General features: G+C 39.6%; 1 protein-coding gene across 4 annotated transcripts in view; it reads right to left on the bottom strand.

The window, feature by feature from the left end:
- MAP4K3 (mitogen-activated protein kinase kinase kinase kinase 3) overlaps positions 1-18,381 on the bottom strand; it is a 71,730-nt gene extending 53,349 nt beyond the window's left edge. For all 4 annotated transcript variants that reach the window (XM_081941170.1, XM_081941171.1, XM_081941172.1 and 1 more), the window contains exons 1-4: positions 18,078-18,381; positions 6,156-6,213; positions 3,963-4,053; positions 474-538 (exon numbers count right to left, since the gene is read on the bottom strand). In XM_081941170.1, the coding sequence (XP_081797296.1) occupies positions 474-538; positions 3,963-4,053; positions 6,156-6,213; positions 18,078-18,185 (322 nt within the window). In that variant the 5' untranslated portion in view covers positions 18,186-18,381. The remainder of the gene's footprint in view (positions 1-473; positions 539-3,962; positions 4,054-6,155; positions 6,214-18,077) is intronic.
- Positions 18,382-18,395: the final 14 nt, after the last annotated feature.

The raw sequence follows: 18,395 nt of genomic DNA, 5'->3' as shown, positions 1-18,395 counted from the left end.
GCCAAAAACCCAAGAAAAAAATAGAATAAAAAATTTCAGCTGGAATTCATATTGATGCCACAAGCATTATTATAAATTAACCCAAGCCTGCTACAATGTCTGATTAGCAGAGGTAGTTTAACTAAAAAATGACATTTGTAACATAAATCATGTGCAATGTTTAAACTGCCATCTATTTTCTATGTTCTATGCTTGGACTGTAATGTACAGTACTCTATATGGGGCTATCCTTGAAAAGTATCTGGAAGCTTCATGGTGCAAAACGCAGCTGTGCAGGGCAGTTCTTGGGACCCCAAAGTTGGCTCATGTTACAATGCTGTTCTGTGAGCTACAATGGCTACCAGTTAGCTTCCAGGTCCAAGAGTTATTGTATTCCTTTATGTATGTATTCAAGATCAAATTAATAAAAGAATAGAACCATTATATTTGAACTGTATATTTCCAAAATAACCCTGTAACATTTGCCAACTTACCGTGGTAAATGTCCTGTAATGAACCACCTCCACAGAACTCCATGCAAATCCATAATTTATCACGTCTAAAAATCAAGATTTGATCAGTTTTGCATACTTATAAACACTTAATGCAATCTTAACTATGAAACTTTATGATTTTGCAATATATTTGGAGGAAAACTAAGCCTTCAATATTTTCATCTTTCCAAAACAGAAGGCTATCTTCCTCTCACTTCTTCACGAAATTTCAGTACCAACAAATCCTAATCCTGACTATTGGAAGCAGACATTTACATACATTTTAAATTCCTATTGAATTCTGTATTTAGAAGACTTGTTGAAAAGTATGATAATTCATTTTAATGAGTTAAAATGTAATCTGTTTTGCTTTGTTTAATTTGATGCCTGTCTGGATGTTAAGAGTTTGTCACAGTTTTGACATCAGTATTTATAGTTTAAAATAATATAAATTAAATGGAAAATTATATGATTCAATATACTTCCAAAATGCAAAAGTTGCCATTATAGTAAGTTTTAAAATAATGGGTATAAATAAAAAGATGCAAATCACTCCTCAAAAATGTTAATAATCTTTCAAAAGGTATTGGGCTAACTATTTTAGTCTTTTTTCATTCAAAATGATAAAATAAGTACTCAAGATTTCTTCAAGGAAAATGCTTTCAAATCATATACAAAAAAGTTAATCTTTTTCTACCTCATAACTAAGAAATTTACCGTATTTTTCGGAGTATAAGATGCACCGGAGTATGAGACCCACCAAGGTTTCAAAGAGGCATTTTTTTAAAAAAAAGTAGGTAGCTAGATAGAGGGATAGAGAGGAAGAAAGAGAGAAATACAGTAGGTAGGTAGGTAGGGAGAGAGAGAGAGAAGGTAGGTAGGTAGATAGAGGGATAGAGAGAGAGAAATACAGTAGGTAGGTAGGGAGAGAGAGAGAATAGGTAGGTAGGTAGGTAGGTAGGTAGGTAGAGGGATAGAGAGAGAAATACCGTAGGTAGATAGGGAGAGAGTAGGTAGGTACCAACCTACTCTCTCTCCCTACCTACCTACAGATAGAGTGGGGGGGAGAGAGAGAGAGAGGGAGGGAGAGAGAAATACAGTAAATAGGTAGGGAGAGAGTAGGTAGGTAGATAGGTAGATAGAGGGAGGGAGGAGAGAGAGAGAGAGAGAGAGACAGAGACAGAGACAGAGAGAAAGAAATACAATATGTAGGTAGGGAGAGAGAGAGAGAGAGTAGGTAGGTAGGTAGATGTTTCCAGGTGTATTTATCCATGTGCTGGAGAAGGAAATCGCTGACAACCTAAGACTTGTTTCTGCTGGTATAGCACTTGATCAATGTAATTCTCATCAATCACTCTAACCAAAAACCTTTCCAAAAGGGGGAAAAAGTTTTTGCACTCTGCAAACCTCCCCAAAAGGTTTTTGGTTTTTTTTTTTCAAATAAAAGGCAAGAATAGCCGGGGGGGGGGGGGGGGAGCCTGCAGAGTGCTCCTGGGGGAGGGGGGAAAACAAAATTGCATGCATAGCCTTATGAAGGCTTATAGAGTGCTGCTGAGGTCAGGGGGGGGGGGAAACGGCCCATTTTTTCGCTCATTTCTGCCCTCCTCAGCCCCCAGGAGCTATCTGAAAGCCTCCATAAGGGTATGCACGGCCATTTTGGTGAAGGGGCGGGGCTTCAGGAGGGAAAAATGCTGTATTCAATGTATAAGACGCATCCAGATTTTCAGCCTCTTTTTGAGGAAAAAAGGTGCGTCTTATACTCTGAAAAATATGGTATATTAAAAGTTGATAATGTTAAGTACCAAGTATGGAATTAAAATCTTAGCATTATATAAACATATTTTCAAACCTAAATTTTCTGAGATTGATTGTGAGAACATAGATAGCATGTTTTTTTCAATTGAACATTTTAAATTAGAAATTTAATAACTGAAACTAAGAGGAACTCATGACACAATCAAAAATAAACCCAAACTAGAATTGGTCTCAGATATCATCATCCTCATTTTTTTTCTTCCCTGTGGCCAGGAGTTAAAAATGGCAGACTATCTACTGCCAATAACATTTCATTTGTTAAATTTAAAGAGAACAAATATGTAGCTGTAATATGTAACTGGGAAGTTATTACACTAAAGACTTGTGACTCCATTCATTATTTAGTAATAAGAAACTCACCATTTTAGGTGATAAAATATACATTTTACATCCAGTAAGACATCTTCCATTTTCATACACATACAATATTCCTCTATATCTAATAGCAGAGGACATTCAAACAGTAGTAAGAGATCTGCCAGGTAACTTTCTGCTTCCCAGGCCAAAGGGCCTTACCAGGAAAAACAAACAAACAAAAACCAAAATAACAAACTCCAACTATATTTCATTTTTTAAATTTTGTATGCTTCCCATTTCATTGATACATCATCTCTGGGCACCTTACAATCAAATAAAATAACTATAGATTTTTACAGGAATACAAAGTGAATACTGAACAGGGCAATAACAAGATTTATTGAATTGAGGAATTTCAGTATTAACTGATTACAGGAAATTCTCAACCTACCACCATTTGATCAGCGATGTTCCAAGTTAGGACGCTGCTGAACAAATGCTTGTTATGATTAGTCCTCAGAGTTCTGCCTGTCCCAGCATCCCTGCAGTCATGTACTCATGAGTGCTGGCAACCCATTCACACATATAATTAGTTGTCAAAGACCCCGTGATAACCAGTCGTAATCACTAGAAAGTCAATGGAGAAGCCAGCAGGAAACATCGCAAGTGATTGGAATAAGTCTTCCTTACATGCATATCCTCCCCCAGCCCCTCTCTGCCCATGCTACCCCTCCCATACCCCGTGCACCCTTCCTAACCTGTGCAGCACTCTTGTGTTCTGGTCCCCACCCCACATGACACCTGTCATGCACCCTCTTATTCACTCCCCTATCCAGCAGAAGCTATTAACCTGCCTGCAGGCCTGAAACATGCAACTTCCTGCTAGCGTCTCCAAAGATTTTGGCTGTGGAAAGCTGGAAGTTATTGCATTTAATGGTTACGGGATTCAATTAACAATGACAACCATGACTGCAGGAATTGCTGTTGCTAAGCAATATGGTCACTCTTTACAAGTGTAAATTCCAGTCCCAATTGCTATCCTAAGTCAAGAACTACAATACAATAAACAATTTAATCTGTGAGCAAAAATAGTATGAAGTCATCGGAAAAGGAAAAGACAGAGAATTTGCAAAGTTGGGAAAAAGAGTTTACTCGGCAATTTTCTGGAACAAACATTAAAATGTCTCATATAGACCCAGGACAAGCAAGAAATCTGAAGTGTTTTGTTAACTGAAATTAGGCAGTAGATAATGTGAACTTCCTAGGGAGTATAAAATGCCACAGATAATTAGAAACCCAGGGTCATACTAGGTCTTATTTTTGCAAACTGTGAACAATTTTTACATTCTTAATTTATGTACATTATAAAAATTATACCTGAGATAGCTGCCAAAATAAGCAACAATGTTTGGATGTTTACAATCTTTCATCATAATGATTTCCTGCTGCACAACAGCAAAATCTTCACCTATGAAAAAAGTATGTTTAGCTTATGCTTATAGAAAGAATGCCCCATTACCAACTTACATAAAAACCACTTCAATTCTTTAAAGTTATGGTTATGATCACCCGATATGCCAGTACTTAAGTTATCAATATTTTGCTAAGAAAACAGGCTATCAATCTTTCACCAGGAAAACATAGATTAACTGTAGATATTATTTTGTTAAATAGAACAATATTAGGCATTTAAATATAAGGTTACAAAAAGGATTTGGTAATTTAAGTTTATTAGTTATGTTGCCACTGTTGGAAATGGTTGATCTGTGCTAAATTCTCCCACCACCAAATTTAAAACATGGAATATGGTCCTTCAGAACTCTGGGTGTTACTGATAAAAGAATATCATAGGAAACCATTGAATAAACTTCCAGCAACAGAAAGAACAACTTTAAAATTATTTTTTGCAATGTTATACAGGAAAACCAGATATACCTACCATCAGGGATTAATTACTATATATGCCTATTTTGCTATGGATTGGGAAAGTGACATCAAAGCTATCCAAAACAGATTGTGACGACATTGTTTGTCTTACATTTAAGGATATAGAACTGGGGGCATGCAATACGTATTTACATGTACACTGGGAGTGAAAAAACAGGAACAGAAGCTTATGAACCAGTAGCTGTGATGCAATTACCAAAAATTCTTTAAATATTCATTTTTGTCATTTGTAACTAACATTTCTGACTACATTACAAGTTTTTTCTGTAAATCAACAAGCAAGAATATCCGTAGTTGTAAATAAAAACCTATGATCTCTATAACATCTAATAACACCTAATCTGCAGAGCAGTATATAAAGTATAACAGTGTTAACAAAAGTTGAAGAGATGTGCATAAAATATGCAAACAATGATATACACTTTCTAATTTACCTCAAAAGCCTACAGTTTTCAGGTATGTTTACCTTGGTAGTGAGGTCACTAGAGTAGGCAGTTTGCTCTCTGTTCTATATAGTACTGTGGTAGTCTCTAGATATTCTGTTAATTTATAAAGGACCTTGAAATACAGTGAAAGCATTACCTACATCTATCTTTGCTTAGGTCATCTTCTGAAATTAAAAGTTACATTGTAGTGCAACCTTATTTCAAGCCTTGCATATACTACCCAGAGCAAATGCTATTGGATGTGACTCTGCAATTGCCTGGTTTGACAGCAAATTGTTAAATTATGTCAATCTTATTACCATTTCCTTTTTTTTTTAGTTTTAATTTTTTAAAAAACCAAACAAAACATTCTAAGCTTATGGATGATTAAAGCAACCAAGTAGCTAGCCCTTTCCACTAGACTAGCTAATTGGATGCCTATGCAATGTTGTTAGTGCAATATCTTTCTACTTATGAAATGTGCTGTAGTTTAATTACCATAAGTACTAACTGCTGATTACCTTAATACTTATTAATTATTCTAATAAGTAGTAAAGCATTCCTGTTCACTTTCTCTACGTCACATACATTCCACATTATTATTCATTTCACCTTTCCCCAGCTGCCTTTTAAAAGGTAAATACTCTCAAACATTCTTCATAGGGTGTGTATGTAGATAAATAGAAAAGTAAATTCCTCAAAGTGTTTCCATTTTTATTTAGATGTAATGCTGCTTTGCTACCAACAGCACTCAAAATATCTGACAAAATGTATTAAAAATAAAAGTATAATATCTTTAAATCCCAGATTGAACACTGTAAATAACACATGTAAAGGAAAAATGTATTAATAGGAACACACACACACACACACACACACACACTCACTCTTTAATAACTTTTTTCAATATACAAATTCAGGTGGAATTAACAACTTTAATTCTAGTTTTTAAGGAGGCCCATTTATGCATCTACCTTATTTTACTTTCCTAAGTGTTACTCTTTCATGATAGGGAGGCTAGTTACATATCACTTAAACATTCTGAAAGAAAGGCAATTTTTGATTATTTAGGAAAATGTACAGCTAAAATTATCTACATTCAACTGGGTTACTGTATTATTTAAAAAGAAAGAAAACATAAGCGGTGATTTTAAAAAAAATACAGGAAATAGAAATCTTGAGATTAAAAACTGCTTACCTGGTTCTAATTTTATTACTTTAATTGCAGCCAGTTCACTTGTGTTAACATTCCGAGCCTATTTAAAAAGAAATTGGGTAAATTAAACTGTGTTTTTGGAACATTCTAAAAGCACAAATCCAGAGACTTAAACTGACCCATTTTCAAAATTCTGATAGGAAGACATTAGAAATAAGTACATCAATTGCTTGGTCATATGCAGTTCTATTTAAAAGATAACATCTTCAAACTGAGCTCAACTTGTAGTGATGAGGACTTCGGGGAGAAAGAGAGAGATCCCCAAGCATATGCAATGGGGACTTCCGGAGATAGATGGGCTATAAAATACCAAAACATCATAATTAATTATATCCTAATAGTGGTATAGCACTGTACAAATTATAAAATATAAGAGTCCTTCATCTAAATCTCACTTCTTGATTTTCTTTGGCAACAAAAAGGAATTTCCTATTTTATCTATATTTTATCTTTATCTGTAACAATAGTTTGATGAAATAACGTCCCATTGGCCACCAAATATTTCTGCCTTGGAATAAAACTACCAACAGCAGAATTAAGGATTCATACAGTATAGTTTAAAAGCCAAAACAGTTAGAAAAAGTGCAATTCAATTTTGCCTCAAAAATAATTAATTCTATATTGTAATAGTTTCATGCAATGATATTCTTCTTAACTGCTTTAAGTATGCTGGTGGGAAATTAAGTTATAAACTTAACAAATATGGTAAAAGAGAACAAATCTTGTTAATTTCATCAATCCCTAACTATACTGTTCAACTAGATGGTAAAGGCCAGTGATGGCAAACGTTTTCGGCACCAAGTGCCCAAACTTGAACGCTAGCTAGTCTTCAGGTTTCTGGCGCCCCGGCCAGCTGGGTACCAGTGTGCATGCACGCGACATAAACCAGAAGAGCAGCTGGTGACGGTGCACGTACCCACAGAGGGGGCTCTGCGTGCCACCTCCAGCATGTGTGCCATAGGTTCCCCATTGCAGGTATAGGCAGTGTAATAACAACATAATTCCATAAACACCTACTGAGAATGTAGCAGTTTAATAGCATTTACTCCCAGTAAATTTTCATCAATGAAACTTGTGAGAGCATTTGATAAAATAGATAAGATCTACATACACTTCACAGAAAGCACAATAATTCTTAATGAAGTTTTAATAAAATCCTATGACATACAAAAAGGAATAAGACAGGGATGCCCACTGTTCTGTCTCGTTTATTTTAGTTCTGGAAATACTGAAGAAATATAAGGCAAAATGAGATGATTATGTGAGTAAATATTTTAAAAACAGAAATATGAAAATAGAAGATCAAACTACAACCTAGAATGATGTTTTTGTTTCATACTTGTTCTGACAACTGATATATCCCATTTAAAGAATGGCAGAAGGAACTTTCTAAATTTGGCAGGGAAAAAACCCAATAAATATATGGTGCTACAAGATGCAGAGGAAAGAGGAGGACTGGGTTATCTGATCTGTAACTATATTTGGCAGCTTAGTGTTTGGATAGGATGAAAGAGTGAGAAAAAGAAGGCTTTTGAAGTTAGAAGGACATCACCTGTGATTGCGTGGCATGGATATTTGTGATATAAGAAAGGTCAACATGGATTTTAAAAACCATTATGTTGGACATGCCATATTTTGAATATGAACTAGATACAAACTCAGATTGTGCTCAGAAATACCGCTCTGACTCTCAGCACAAAAAGCATAATAAAGACATAAAATATTAAACAAACAAAAAACGCTAACTTCTGCCACGGTGAATGTAAAATAAAATCAGGAGAAGAACTGATGGCAGAAGGATACTAAACTTAATGGTTTGCTTATTTACAATTATTAGAAATATTTAAAGTACACAAAACTGTTTTTGAACATTCTATGACTGAATTTGAAACAGAATTGTGTACAAATAATGAACATATAGTTGCTGAAATGTATAAACATTTATTGAATATGAAACAGAAGAACAAGTGAAAGACTATGATAAACTAGCTAAATATTCTATTATAATATACAGATGAAACAATAGGAAAATATGTGGCTGAAAAGATTGAAATTTCTATTGTTATAACTTTGAAAGAATTTTTATAAGGTGCTATATCATTGGTATTTGCCACCAGAAAAATTATACAGCATCTATAAAAGCAATTCAATTTTATATTGGAAAAGTGAACATGAAGGGACATTTTATCATGTTTGGTGCACATGAAAAATGCTATAAAATTGTGGATTCAAATACATGCAATGATTCACAGAATAGTAATTATTAATGTACAATTGGAACCAAAGGTTTTTCTTTTGGGACTGATGGACAACAATTGGACAAAGTTATGGAACTTTGTTTTCATACATGATAATTGCAGTGAGATTATTGTATGCACCAAAATTGAAAGATTAAGATTCAGCAATGGAGTAATGGTAGGTGAAAATAATGGAATTTCCTGTGATGGCTAAATTAACTTCTTTGATCAGAGAAAAGATAATACAAGTAATCCTCGACTTAGACCACAATTGAGCCGAATTCTATTGTTAAGTAAGACATTTGTTAAGTGAGTTTTTCCCATTTTATGATCTTTTTTTTGCCGCAGTTGTTAGGTGAATTAGTGCAGTTGGTTAAGTTAATAATCCGATCGTTAAGTATATCTGGCTTCCCCATTGACTTTGCTTGTCCAAAGGCCCTATGCTTTGGGATTTTTTTACATGAGATTATTTTTGACAAAGATGTACACCTCCAAATCTTAGTATGCCATCCTTTTAATAAAGGAGTCCTAAAATAAATTATCATTCAAAATTGTTGTGGTTTGTCACCTTGCCGTCAGGCATGAAAAATTGATTTATTTTAATTGTCACATTTCTGACACTTATACCGTGTTTTTCCGAAAATAAGACATGCCCTGCTAATAAGCCCAAACGGGCTTTTCAGAGCATGCACCATAATAAGCCCTCCCCCAAAAATAAGCCCTCCCCCAATTATTTAGGTGCATGCGCAACCGTTCCCCGCCGTTACCACTGTAACACCTACTGGTACAGCTTGCGGGGCAAAAAGAGGGCCCGCCACAAAAACAACGGCAGTTGAAGCAAAGTGCTTCCACCCCCTGCCCTTCCGTCCCGCGCAAAAAGAGCCCGCCGCAAAAAGAATGGCAGGACAGCAATGTCATCACCCCTTCCTGCCTGTTCCTTCTCGCACAAATAAACACTGCCCACCCCACCCCAATGGTAAATGCAGCCTGCCTGGTTCCCTTCCCCGCCGTCCCTTTAGCGAGGGGTGGCAGGTGGGGGGGAAGAAGCGAGATGCGCGTCCTAGTGCTACCAGAGACTGACAGCTCCGCTGCGTTCCTTACCCTTTCGTCCATTAAAGCCCCTTGTAAAAAAAAACTCGCGCGTTGAACTCATGAGGTTTTTTTTTACAAGGGGATTCACTGGACGAAAGGTCGAGGAACGCAACAGACTTGTAAAGGTAAGAGGCGCATCTCGCTTCTCCCCCCTGCCACCCCTCGCTAAAGGGACGGCGGGAAAGGGAACCAGGCAGGCTGCCTTTACCATTGGGCGAGGTGGGTGGTGTTGGGTTGCAAGGCGCGCCTCTTACCTTTCCAGGTACGTTGCATTCCTCGCCCTTTTGTCCATTGAAGCCCCTGGTTAAAAAAACCCTTCTCGCAACTTCAAGAAGTTTGATTGAACTCGCGAGAAGGTTCTTTTTTTTAATCAGCGGCTTCCCTGAACACAATGGTGAGGAACACGATGGAGCTGGAAAGGTAAAAGGCGCGCCTCGCTTCTCACCTGCTCCAGAAAACAATAAGCCCTCCACCTACAATAAGCCCAAGGCCATATTTCATGGGGCAAAAGAAAATAAGACCTGTCTTATTTTCGGGGAAACATGGTAACTATTTTGGGGGGAAAAACCACTGAAATAATACATCAACAAAAAACCTCTCCTATAATTTTCTCTAAGTGTAGTATTCACAGTAAACTTGCAGTATCACATGTAAATATATTGTGGAACAGTAACCATAAATCAAACTGCAGGGGTAAGAATCAGATACATTTGAATTTTATTATTTAAGCTAATGCCCTTTGCTTTTAAATATTTAAGCTTTAGAAGAGTAGTCCCCAACCTTTCTGGTTTTGTGGACTGGGGTGGAGAGGGGATGGTTCTGTGCCAGTGGCAGGGAAGCCAAATGGGCTGAGACTTGGTAATGGGCCGTGCCCAAGGGGTTGGAGATTGTGGACCCCTGCTTTAGAACAAAGTGGAAAGCTGTTTTCTTCGAGATAATCCTGGACTACATATTTCATCAAATTTTTGACTGTTTGCCATTCTAATTAAGACATATGGGGATTGGGATATAACAATTTTAAAAGGACCACATATTTTTTCACATATTTTAAACAAGAATAAAACCTAGCATTTTTTTTAGTGAAAGGCTTATTTTTTTAAAAGGTAACTTGTCAAAGGGAGCACATATTATGAGTGTAATTTAAGTAGGTAGTGAGTGGACCAAAACCATAAGGTTAATAGTTCTCTCTCTTTCTGAAATCTCTCACTCTTTGCCTCTCTCTCTCACTCGATTCCAAGCAGCAGCCTATCAGTAAAGGAATAAATAGCATTATCAATAGTCTACTGATAACTTACCAAGAGATTTTAAAATCTGGGTAAGGCTGCTCATCCTTTGCATATACAAATATATACACAGTTACTGTTAAGACAAACATGCTGAACAAAATTTAATTCTTCTTAAAATGCATACCTTTTCATCTGAATGCCTGATTGAGGAGTATCCCTGATATCAATTTAAGTCCATTGTGAGACTGTTTATAGTTAATTATTATCAGTTTAATTTATGGTACTACATGTACCTCGGGCTATGACCATTCATTCAAAAACTGTTCAAAATTGCAATAGTGCTGAATGAAAGGTGATTACAATTGGTCCTCAAAGTTACAACCCTTGCAGCACTCCTGAGGTCACGTAATCCAAATCTGAGTGCTTGGCAACCAGCCTGCACTTAGGACTGGCCACAGTTTCCCATGGTTACATTCTCCTGCCCTGTGCAAAAAGACTCTGCTTCAACTCACCGCACCTGCCCATCCCCCTCCATCATAGTCCTTTTGGCTGCTCTGCACTCCACTGTCTGTTCTTTGCCATTTCTTTCAAGTGCAATCTGGACTCTGCCACCAAATGACAGGGTCATATGCTGCTTTGCTTAATGACTGCTTTGTTTAGTGACAGACGTTCCAGTCCCAATTCTGGTCATAACCTGAGGAATACCTGTAGATATTGTGCATATTTTGTTATTACAAAGTTTGCTATGGATGCTTTACTGTTTATATTACAGACCCTGGATGGTTTATTGTCTCATGCTGTATTATACTGTAATAATTTTACAGAGTTATGTAGACTATTTTGATTTTTTTTTTGTAAGCAACTATGAAGCAAAACAGACTCGGCAGCGCAGAAGCATAATAAATATGGAATGAAAAGAATGACTTTTCCCAGACATAGACTGGGAAAAAAACATTTTTCAGAAGCCCAGCTTTCAACCAGTTCTACTAATGCAATACTAACAATAGTAATAACATCCAGGAATAAATTCTCAATATGAAGTGACCCATCACACAATATATGTTAAAATCATGCTAAAAATGAAAAATGTAAAAACAACATTTAAAAAAATACCTTAATTGTACAGATTTTTAAAACAGCAACAATTGGTTATACCCTAATTGGAAAGTCTTTGGGCCTGTGGATGCCATAGCCAAAACAAATAAACATTTTGATTGATTTGAAGAATTTATATCAGTTAATTACCTAATTGACAAATTTCGATTATATTAGTAGCTAAACAGATGACAGAAAACAGTAAACTGCTTTTGTACCTCTTGCTCCAAAGAAGTAAAATAAATATATATATATATATATATATATATATATATATATATATATATATATATATATATATATATATATATATATATATATATATATATATATATATATATATATATATATATATATATATATATATATATATTGATGCCTAGGCAAAGTTTTTTCTTTTAATAATAATAAATAATAATAAAATTTTATTTGTTAGCCGCACCCTCTCCCGAAGGACTCGGGGCGGCGTACAATAAAAACACATAAGTACAAATATGGACAATACATAGACAAATGTAGACGTATACGTATACGTAGAGGAGGTAGACAAATGCATATAAACAATTAAAATCACAATTTAAAATCCCTTAAATAAATTACAAAATTAAAACCCGTCAGGAGCGATATGATCAAACTATGGTTGAGCCAGGCCAGCTACTTGGAATAGGTGGGTCTTGAGCTTTACACGGAAGGAGCGGAGGTCAGAGGTAGTCCTAATATCCGGGGGGAGGTTGTTCCACAGGGCTGGGCCCGCCACAGAGAAGGCTCTGCTCCTAGGCGCCGCCCCTCGGCACTGTCTGGTGGACGGCACCTGGAGAAGTCCCTCTCTGTGCGAGCGAATTGGTCGCAGGGATGTATGGGGCAGAATACGATCCCGCAAGTAGCTAGGTCCTGAGCCATGGAGCGCTTTAAAGATCGTTATCAGAACCTTGAAACGCACCCGATAGACCACAGGAAGCCAGTGCAGCTCGCGCAGGAAAGGTGTCACATGGGAGTACCTTGTACTCCCCATAATTACCCGCGCGGCCGCATTCTGGACCAACTGTACTCTCCGAGTGCATTTCAAGGGAAGCCCCATGTAGAGAGCGTTACAGTAGTCCAGGCGAGACGTCACCAGCGCATGAGTGACTGTGCGTAAGGCGTCCCGGTCCAGTAGGGGGCGCAATTGGCGCACCAGGCGAACCTGGTGGAACGCCCCCCTTGCCACGGCTGTCACATGGTCATCCATGGACAGCTGGGCATCCAGGAGGACGCCCAAATTGCGCGCCCGCTCTACGGGGGCAAGTTGTACGCCCCCAAGGCCCTGGGATGGAATTAACTGGCTAAACCGGGGTGCCGGAACCCACAGCCACTCCGTCTTGGAGGGGTTGAGCTTGAGTCGGTTGTCATCCATCCAGACCCGTACGGCTTCCACACACTGGGACATCACTTCGATGGCCTCGTTGGGGTGGTTCGGGGTGGAAAAGTACAGCTGAGTATCATCAGCGTACAGAGGATATCCCACCCCGAAACCACAGATGATCTCACCCAGCGGCTTCATGTATGTGTTGAACAGGAGAGGCGAGAGGACCGACCCCTGTGGCACCCAAGTAAGGGGGCTTAGGGTCGACCTCTGCTCCCCTGCCAACATACGTTGCGTCCGGCCGGAAAGGTAGGAGCCGAACCACCGCAACACGGTGCCCCGGACCCCCAACCCCTCCAGTCGGTGCAACAGGATACCATGGTCGATGGTATCAAAAGCCGCCGAGAGGTCTAATAGGACCAGGATAGAGGAACAACCCCTATCTCTGGCCCTCCAGAGATCATCCACCAACGCGACCAAGGCCGTCTCCATGCTGTGTCCGGGGCGAAAGCCGGACTGGCGCGGGTCTAGATAATCATTTTCCTCCAGATGTCGTGGAAACTGATAAGCCACCACACTCTCTACAACCTTCGCCAAAAAGGGAAGGTTGGAGACAGGACGATAATTGGCCAGCTCCGTAGGGTCCAGGGAAGGCTTCTTGAGCAAGGGTCTCACCACCGCCTCTTTCAAGGCGGCCGGGAGAGACCCCTCACTCAACGAAGCGTTCACTAGGCCCAGGAGCCAGTCACGTGTGACCTCCCAGGATGCCAGTACAAGCCAGGAGGGGCACGGGTCTAGGAAACATGTGGTAGGTCGCAGTCGTCCACGCATTCTGTCCAAATCCTCGATGGCAACCAAGTCAAACTCCTCCCAGATTGATTCCTCAAGACTCGCCACGGACGTCTCCACTGGACTACTGAAGGGGACCCAATCCTTCTGGATTTGAGCGATTTTATCCTGCAGATATTTCCCAAATTCCTCTGCCCTACCCTGTAGAGGGGCCTCCCGCGGCCTCTGAAACAGGAGGCAGCGGGACACCCGAAACAGGGCGGCAGGGTGGTTCTCTGCGGATGCAATGAGAGCGGCACAATATTGACGTTTGGCCGCTCTCAATGCCACAAGGTACGTCCTTAAGTGGGCTCGTACCTGTGTTCGGTCAAATTCGGAACGGGAGGATCTCCAACGACTCTCTAGGCATCTCTTGCGGCACTTCATCACCCTTAGCTCCTCGGTAAACCAAGGGGCCAGGGTGGATCGTTGCCGCCGGAGAGGCCGCAAAGGCGCCACCCGGTTCAGGGCCCCGGTAGTCGCATTGTTCCACGCGACCACCAGGTCCTCTACCCGAGGGCGGGTCAGGGCTACAGAAGGTGGCCCAAGCTCCATCTGGAACCTATCCGGTTCCATCAGGCGCCTGGGGCGGAACCATCTAGTGTTTTCCGGTTCCGCCTCCCCACAGCGGGGGGTAGCACCAGGGAAGTCAAGTCGGAGTAGTATTGAGTAAAGTGTTTGTATGCAAATATGCATGCAAACCATTACTCATGTGCATTAAATTACTCATGTGCATACCAACCCTTTCTTTGCAATTACCATATTTTTCAGATTATAAGACACACCTTTTTCTCTCAAAAAAGAGGCTGAAAATCTAGTTGTGTCTTATACACTGAATATAGCATTTTTTGACTCCCGAAACCCTGCCCCCTTCACCAAAATGGTCATGCATTGCCTTTTGGAGGCTTGCAGAGTGCTCCTGGGGGCTGGGGAGGGCAGAAATGAGCGAAAAACAGACCATCTTTTGCTCAATTGTGGGCCCCTAGCCCCCAGGAGCACTCTGCAAGCCTCCTAAAGGTTATGCATGCCGTTTTTTTGACAAAAAACAGACTGTTTTTCGCTCGTTTCCCCACCCCCACCCCCAGGAGCACTAAATAAACCTCCTAAAGGCTATTCATGCCCTTTTTAAAAAACAAACTGGCCCATTTTCACGAAAATGGGCCATTTTTGGGAGGTTTGCAGAGTGCAAAACCTTTTCTTTAAATTTGCCTCTTCAAAATCTTGGTGTGTCTTATACTCTGGTGCTTCTTATACTCTGAAAAATACGGTATGACATCTCAGTATAGGATACAATATGGACACTTTTAAAGCAGCAGTATTTTCTACTACTTGCCTCCCTGTGTTATTTTTAAAAATGACTGTGGTTTTGATATTAGAATGCATTGAACTGGTCTTTGCTTAGTTGCCAAAATTAAGTTTTTCTTTATCACTGGCAAGCATTTTGTGGCACCTGCTGCACGTTAGTTTTATTAATTAACCATAGACTGTGTTGATTAAAGAAAGTATAATCAACTATAGATCTTTTGACTAACTCCAGTTGTGTAATCTTGTTTCTTTTCTGTTACCGCATGTAAAAGACGACAAATGTTAAAATAATCTCAATGTGTTTTACCTAAGCATGCACTTCTGATTTATTGCTTTATCTACACCAATATTTTGTATGAGTACTTCTGTGACTATTCAACACTTTAAAAATAATGTATTTATTTTTTCAATAAAGGTTGAAAGTCAAGGGCTTAATTGAAAAACAAAAGAAGTCAATGAAGTTAATAAATCATAGCTATCTGGAAATTAATCTAGTAATACTTTACCCATTTTTTTAATAGCCTGAAATTGTGCTTTAGGATAATGGAAAGTCAGGTGCAGGAAAATTTAAGCAATTGTTTCATACTTACTTTTCTTTCAGCTTTAAAATTATAGAGTTAAAAATCTCTTTGCTAGCTTAATGAACCTGAGAAGGCACAATCTCAAAATCATGGAAGTATTTAAAAATTTAATTAAAAATGATGAGACGCTTCCTAAGTGCTTTATGTTATGTTGTAAATTTGGCCTCAAAACCACCTTAATAAGCTATTATAATTCTGTAAGTTTACTATTGTTTTTATCCTCTTTTAAAATGCCAAAGACTGCAAATTTCCCTGGCTACCCCATTTCCCTGAAAATAAGACTTCCCCCGATAATAAGCTGAATTGGGCTTGTGAGTGCATGCGCTATCCGTGAAAATATTGCAACACAGCAGCAGCCATGAGGTGACCACACTCGCTGTCTCCTGCACCTCAAAAATAATAAGATCTCCCCTATGTTTCATGTTTTAGTCTCTTACTTAATGTCACGGGCTCCATTCATGATTTTTTTTTCAAAGTTGTCTGAGCATCTGTCCTCCTGCTACACTGTAAGCAAATATTTAAAATTATATCTGTACATGAAAGCCTTAAAATATATAGTAACCTCTCTGTTGCTATTCTTTCTCATAATAGTTTTTTTCATTACTTGGAAAGATCAGGTAAAAATGGTAAGACTAAACAGATGCTCAAAAAGAATGATACAGTAACCACACACCCTAGAGTATTATCACTATAACTTGGGTAGCAAGCATGCTCTAACATTGCTCTATCAAATTAAGATACTGAAGAATGACAGGACTTGTTTTCTCTTCAATTGCTTCACATTAAAAAAAGAAAAAAAGGTAGTTCACTTATTTACATGGCAATATAAATAACTCTTAAGTTGACCCTTCCATTTCTCACTGGGTTGCTATAAGAGCATTTTTTTAAAATTGGGATTATAGTATAGCCGTTATTGTCATTGTACATCATGTATACAACGAAATTGGTTTTAGCCTCACTGGTGCAATCCATGACAAAAAAAATCCAAACAACATAAATAGTATAAAGAATAATCCTTATGCAAGTAATTAGGAAAAAAAGGAAAAGGAAAAGAAAGAAAAAGAAAAACTAGTCATACGTTTCCGCATGTGCATGGAGTGATTGTGGTTGTGCTTAAGTCTGTCAGCCCAAGGATAGAAACTATTTTTAAACCTATTTGTTCGCCTGGCTATACTTCGATGTCTGCTGTCTGATGGTAGAAGTGCAAAGAGACACTGACTTCTAGGTCTCTTTACAATACTTCTGATGGGAATCCAAAACAGATATCCGTTTCTGGAAATGGGAGTCAAAGTGAAGGGGCAATACAAACAATGTAGGATGTCCTGCTTTCAAAAATATATTGAGTTTCTAGCAGGAAAGAAATTCATTTAGGCACAGCATTTGCTTGGGAACCAAATTATTTCAGGGACTGTCAAAATAATTATCAGGTAATACATTTCTTGTGGAAAAAACCACATGACATTCATTTTGGAAGAAGAGAGAATGAAAGAAAAATGACGGGTGAAAATTAATACTGTGCCATCATAGATCTCAGGAAGAATCTGAGGGGCACTGATGAAAAACCAGTGTATGGGAGGAAGGCCTGCTAGATGGTTCACATGGAGAAGCAGATTATAGGCCAAGATTCACCTTTCCCATCTGTGTGTTTACAACCCGTCTCCCACTATCACCCTGCCTGACCTCATGCGCCAGAGGTGGAGGGTATAGGTTCCTTACAGAGTTAACTTAAATGATTGCCAGGTTAATCATATGGAAAAGCTTTTTAAAGGTTTCTCCACCCCACCCCCCCTTGCTGATAGTATCATAATGCCAACTCAGATGGAAGAAATCCGTAGGGAAGGCCATGCCCCCCCCCAAATTAAGTTAGAAGGGGATGGCCATAGAGGGTGACAGCTCAGATGCATTCATAACAGATAAAGAGAGACCGATTTGGAGATGGGAGTCAAACCCATGGCGTCACAGGGCCGGGGAAGAGAAAAGGTACCACGGGGAAGGGAGAGGAAATGCTGTTGAAATAAGTTATCCAGGCCAGAAAATTCGCAGATGGAGGAAGGGCCACCCCAAAGCACCTTTCCCAAGAACGAAGGAAGGAGGGGGGGGGGTGAGAGTCGGCGAAGGGACGGGGCGGAGGAGGACCTGTGCAGGCTGAACCGCGAAGGGAGGAAGGAAAACAGCCCCGCTCGCCCTCCACCGCTCACCTTGTAGACATCGCCGTAGGTGCCGCTGCCGATGCGCTGGATGAGCTCGAAGTCTTCCTGGGGGTTCCTGCGGGACAGGTCGCACACCCGCCCCCCGCCGACACTCATGCTGCGCCGCCTCCCGGAGCAGGCGGCTGCCCGCTCAGCCCGCTCAGCTGCAGCCCCCGGGAAGGCGAGGTGGGGGAAGGGAAGGAAGGAAAGAGGGTGAGCAGGTGGGTAGGGGGAAAGGGGGGGAGGAGGAGGAGGAGGAGGAAGAGGAGGAGGGAAAAGACGACTCCGAGCGATCACCACCGACGCCACCTCCCCCCGTTCTGCTCA

The sequence above is a fragment of the Natrix helvetica genome (assembly GCF_964273705.1).
Source record: "Natrix helvetica genome assembly, chromosome: 2".
NCBI lineage: Eukaryota > Metazoa > Chordata > Lepidosauria > Squamata > Natricidae > Natrix > Natrix helvetica.
Note: the sequence above shows the minus strand (reverse complement) of the source record. Positions and strands in the feature narration are given on the sequence as shown.